This window comes from Triticum aestivum, chromosome 3A (genome assembly GCF_018294505.1).
Source record: "Triticum aestivum cultivar Chinese Spring chromosome 3A, IWGSC CS RefSeq v2.1, whole genome shotgun sequence".
In the NCBI taxonomy this organism is placed as follows: domain Eukaryota; kingdom Viridiplantae; phylum Streptophyta; class Magnoliopsida; order Poales; family Poaceae; genus Triticum; species Triticum aestivum.
This window is the reverse complement of record NC_057800.1, coordinates 405,573,206-405,578,969: the sequence shown is the minus strand read 5'-3', so window position 1 is coordinate 405,578,969 and position 5,764 is coordinate 405,573,206. Positions and strand designations below refer to the sequence as shown.

Here is a 5,764-nt window from a genome sequence, read left to right as displayed (position 1 = left end):
CTATATAAGCCACCCCCCTCCTCCGAGACAAGGGTTCGCACCTCTGTAACTCATACTCACATAATCCAGTCGACCGCCTCCGGGCTCCGAGACGTAGGGCTATTACTTCCTCCGAGAAGGGCCTGAACTCGTAAACCTTGCGTGCTTACAACTTCTTCATAGCTAAGATCTTGCCTCTCCATACTTACCCCCCTACACTACTGTCAGAGTTAGAACCACGACAGGTTCATGTTTCTCAAAATTTGTCGAGAAATTAGAAAATGTTTGTGTTGCAAAAAATGTTACCGTTTCCAAAATTTCTATGGGAATTATCCAAAAATTGTTCTTGATTTTAAAAACAATCAGAATTTTCAAAGAATCTCCATGTTTTTTTTTTCAAAATTTCAAAAAATATTCTTGTTTCCCAAAATCGTCCAAAATTTTCAACAAATGTCTGTGTGTTTCAAAAAATTATTTGAAAATTTCAGAAAATGTTCATGTTTCAAATAAATCAATAATTCGAAAAAGTGTTTGTGTTTTCTATTTTTTCATGTTTAAAAAAATGGAAACTTAAAAAATGTTCTCGTTCTAAAAAAACTGTTTAATGTTTTTCTTCAGAACTGAAGAAAACGTGGCACCGTCTTTTTTTAGTTTAGCTATACAGTGTTTGCTGTTGGCTACGGTTGCTGGCTAGTACAGTGTCCCACGACGAGCAGAATCACCCTGTGCCTGTAAAGCCCAAATCCTTGATCAAAGCGGCTCAACAGCCTGGTGAGACTGTAAACTCTCGGCCGACATTGCCCAAGCCCAAGCCCAAGCCCAAGCGAAACGCCACAGCTGTCTGAAAATGGCAGCACCAATTCTGGACGCCCAGCACTAGCGGCAGCCTTTCCAGCGGCTCACGCATCGCCGTTGCCATCTCCACCGATCCCCCCTCCACGCGCTACCGCGATGGCCGCCGGCGGCAGCGGCGGTGGCGTAGACATCGGGGCTGATTCCGAGCGGCGCCTCAAGAAGGCCATGGACAAGCTCTACCACTTCCCCAAGCCCAAGCCTAGCCCCAGCCCCGGCTCCAAACCCTCCTCCTCGTTCACTCCCAGGTTAGCTCCAGACTCCCAGCTTCTCCTCTCGCCCTAGCCCCTTTGTGTGGCTGTAAAGCGAGTTTGATCTGATCTGGTGTGGCAGCTCGTGGAGGGCGGGGAAGGCGGCGGATGCCGGGAGGAGGTTCGGGGTTGTGCGGGGGTCGCGGCTCCCGCCGCAGATGGCCGCCATGTCAGCGATGTCTCCGCCTCCGCCATGCCGCCCCTGGGACCGCCGTGACCTTGTGCGGCGGCTCTCCTCATTCAAGGCCATGACCTGGTTCGCGAAGCCCAAGGTACACCCAGTTTAACCCTTAGTGTTGATTGCACTTGTACGTTCTCTGCATTGGTTGGTGGATTTGGTAACTTGAGGGTTGTCGCTTACCACTGCTTTAGGAAATCTCTTGCCTGCAATGAAGATGGTTTTGCTTGCTATCTACTCCCTCCGTTCCAAATTACTCGTCTTAGAAATGAATGTATCTAGAACTAAAATACATCTAGATACATTCATATCTGCAACAAGTAATTCGGAACGGAGGGAGTAACAGATTGATGGTTAATCAGTGGAAACTTCTAGAACAGAACGGATGTTTGCTGTGATTTCTCTTGATAGACTGGTTAGAAATATGTCTGGAGGCTTGTATGTCCCGCGCTTGTATAAACCCTGTTTGTGGTGGTGCCTATGTATTATCGTCCAATTATGGATGCTCTCGGTTCACTAACCCTCCAATTATGGAGGAATTCGGTTCACTAATGGATATTTGTTCATTTCAATCGAGAAGTTAGGAAGGGACTACATTTCAGCTAAAGCATCTCATGCTTTTCCGTTGATTGCTGATAGCGAGTTACCTTTTTCAGGTTGTTAGTCCTGTTAACTGTGCTAGGAGAGGGTGGACTAATGTTGAACCGGACATTATAACGTGTGAGGCATGTGGGGCACGTCTCCTCTTTTCCTCTCCTTCCTCGTGGACACCACAGCAAGGTGCGTGCACTATTTTGTTTACCCCTGGGCTTCATCTCAAGCTATGAGCGGATAAGGCAATTCTCTTATTCTTCTCTCAAAACAATTAAATGAAACATCACACGCTTCTATGTGGACTTAGTATTGAGCAATGTCTTTTAAGATTCAAGAGATGCTGATTTATTTGATTAACATTGCTTGTGTTCCATTTCTATCTTGTGAGAGACTTACATACAGGCATCACTGACTTCCTAGATTTGTTCAAACCATTTATGTTCATTTTCTTACATTGAGATTTTTCTTTTCTTGCAGTTGAAAAGGCTGCTTCTGTTTTCAGCTTGAAACTGGACACTGGACACAAACTACTCTGTCCATGGATCGACAACATATGTGATGAATCACTTGCCTTATTTCCACCCACACCTCCTCCTGTTTTAGTTGAGAACTACTATGAGTGCTTCTCGTCTCTGCTGAGGCTTTCATCACTTCCAAGAATTTCCCCCTCTTCTCTGGATATCATGAGGAAGTGGAGTCCACAACTAGAACAGTTCCTATTGGAGCCGTTCTCTTCATCAGTTGTCCTTAAAGGGGGATTTATGCTTACTGAAGACTCAACTATTAGGGATCTAGATGGCACTTTTCAAGATGCTGGCATATATTATCAGGTCAGACTTTAATTTACACATAATTACTCATCTCTTTGTGGAGTTTATTGCCTTGCAATTTATCTTTGCCATGTCCATATCCTCTTTTCAGCATTTTCTGTTAGTATTTTCTAAGTGATCAATTCAGATATCTAGGTGACACATATGCAACTGAATAAATTCTCTTAGCCCTTGATTTGCGCTCACTGTATAGGATGTTCAACAGTTCATACCTAATCTCCAGTTGCACAATGCACTGAAAAAGATTGATCTTTTTCTCAAAAAAGAAAAAGATCTGTATCCTTCCTCTCTTAGTCCTGTCATAACTATCTAAAGGAATGCCTTTTGCTATTAGGAAAACTTGGATATACCTTTGTTGACGAAAGCCTATACCTAGAAGCGTTGTCATGTGATATTGAAAACCCTTTGTGTAGTCTTGGTAAAATCAACTACAAAAGACATTTAGTTTCCAACTCCTTAACTGTTTAGTAACTTAATTTCTTCTTACAATCTCATTTGCCTGGCCTCTGTTGGCAACATATCCTCGTATTTAGCGAGGTGTTTCAAATTGCTTTGAGTAGATATCTTGGATAGTTGGATTGCTGATAAATATTGTGTAGTTTCAGTTTACATTTTCACTGCATCAAACTATTTAAGTCTCTGTGGTTGAACTTAATGCATAACTGGCTACCAGGCACTCAAGATAATAAGCTTATGTGGATGGGAACCACGCCTACTTCATTATGCTGTTGATTGTGCAACCAAATCTCACTCAGATGCAAGCTCTACCTCCATATTTGCCCAACCAGAGAAAATGAACAACACACTGGAAGATCGGGTCGTAATTTACTCACACAAGGAAGTTGATGGTTCTCCAGCAATTCCAGATGCTAATCAAGGAGATCAACATTATGATCCATCATCCGTTGTTTTAGATTGTCAGTTTTGTGGAGCCTGTGTTGCCTTGTGGCGTTTTTCCCTTGTAGAACGACCTCTTCAACTTTTTAAGCTTGTATCAGATTCGAATACACAAGATGAGCAAAGTAATGGACATGCTAACCTAGTCAGTGGAGTAGAACCTTCAAAGTCTGCAAATGTTGGTTTTAATTTTACCATTGCTGGTGGTCCTCCGCCGACTAGACAGAGTTTTCGACCAAGAGTTTCATTTCCTGTTGTCAGTCGACACTTGAAAGCTGACTTGAACTCCCGTGGAAAATCATTTTCATCCGGAAGTGATAGAGAGATTGTTTCTGTTGCTTTGCATGCTTCAGGGCCCATGAAGCGCAAACGAAGCATGGATAAGCTTCATACGTTGGAAGGCATTAACACAATCTCCAATGATGTTGATACATCGGCCAAAGGGGCACATCACGATCATGGAGGTGATAATTCTGAAAAGCAGATTGCAAACTTGGGAGTAAACACTGATCAAATTCAAGGGTGTTCACCTTCAGATACAACTGAGGATATTAATATGGAAGAAGTTGTCAATGGAGAACCAGAATCAGGTGTTGCCACAAGCAGAAGTATGACGAGCACGAACTTGAAACTTGATCAACACGGAATAGATCCCAAGTTTTCACCTGTTGAGGATACAAGAGAAGAACCTACTAATGATCGGAACTCTATACAGACACATACAAACATGTCCAAGCCAGCTGAGGTTGGCACAATCACAAAATCGTCCACCAACATGGAAAAAGGTGTAGAGCCATCAGGTAAGGAATTCATTTATGTTTCCTTTGCTTTAACAGTAACTTAATTAACAATAGGTTGGTCGCTAAGTATTCTGAGCTGCTGGTACAATTTAAGGAATATAAGGGAATAAGGAAGTACTTAAACAGAAAGTTGAAGGGAACAAAAATGTAGGGGAAGTAAGTAGGAGTAACTTGTTAGAGTTGGGAACTTCTAACAACAATTAGCATATTGATTGACTGCTTTCGTACTAAAGCTTCTTAACAGAACAGTTAACACATACTCCCTCCGTAAAGTATTATAAGAGCGTTTAGATCACTACTTTAGTGATCTAAACGCTCTTATAATACTTTACGGAGGGAGTACTGATGTATGATGAGTGCTTTGTTCTTGCCGCCTCTTGTGGAGGTGAAAATTAGTTATTAATTGCTAGTACTTTATTAGGATATTGCCTGAGACTGCACACATATTAGTTATTAATTGCTAGTACTGATGTAACCTGTTGACTGCTCTCATAACAGGGAAAAAACAAGGCCTGTATGACCAAATGAATGAGTTTGATCCTATCAAGCAGCACCGGACATTCTGCCCTTGGATATCCCCTGATAACAGTGATGCCTTGCCTGGATGGAGGCTGACTCTTTTGGCGTTACTTGCTCATGATAAAAGAGTTGATGGAGATTCACAATTGGAGACTAAGCTCAGGCTTCTCAATGAGGTAAGTAATGCTCTTTTGTTGAATCTTGTCTAGTTTCTTTTGAACCGTGTCCTCACAGTTGGTTTCTGTAATTTCAGGAGGAGGATCCGGTTACATCTGTTAGAAAGCTTTTCATGACACCGCCTTCCAAGAAGCCGAGGATACATCAAGCAGAGAAGAGCTGAGAACTGTATTGGTTTATTCCGAATTTCGGGTTGGGTAGCCATGTCAATGTCTGCAACCAGATTACCAGATCGATAGAAGCATTTGCGCCTAAAACTGTTTTGTGTTGTATGAAGTGATGCGGATGGGAACAAGGGAAATAGGAGTTGTGTTTGGGAGAACTGTTCAGGACAATATGGCACCGGGAATTTCCTGTATGACATTGGTCATCTGTTCTGTTATGGTGATTAAACAAATCTGGAGGGCATTGCGCATTCATCTCCTCTACCCCGTGTGTTGAACATGGCCGTATCCTACAGAATTTTGTAGCTTAGTGGTGTCATTTGCTGTTCGGCACCTGTAAACTGTAGACCTGTAGACTCTGAAAGAATTTTTTGAGCTGCATAACTGTAGTTTGACGACTTGCCCTACCTGCCTCGGATGCAAATGTAAGATCTGAATGTCCAAACGCCTGTACCAGCTTTTTCTTTGACAGGTAAAGCCAAGTTTTATTCATCAAAAACTACATGATGTGGGATACAATTCA

At 42.5% G+C, this 5,764-nt stretch overlaps 1 protein-coding gene across 1 annotated transcript; it reads left to right on the top strand.

Moving 5' to 3' along the window:
- The first annotated feature begins 839 nt into the window (after positions 1-839).
- Positions 840-5,496, top strand: LOC123061427 (uncharacterized). Its single transcript, XM_044484527.1, has 7 exons — positions 840-1,079; positions 1,165-1,354; positions 1,917-2,040; positions 2,332-2,684; positions 3,358-4,381; positions 4,880-5,076; positions 5,154-5,496. Exons 1-7 carry the CDS (start codon positions 931-933, stop codon positions 5,238-5,240), a joined length of 2,124 nt encoding a protein of 707 aa, XP_044340462.1. The 5' UTR covers positions 840-930; the 3' UTR covers positions 5,241-5,496.
- Positions 5,497-5,764: the final 268 nt, after the last annotated feature.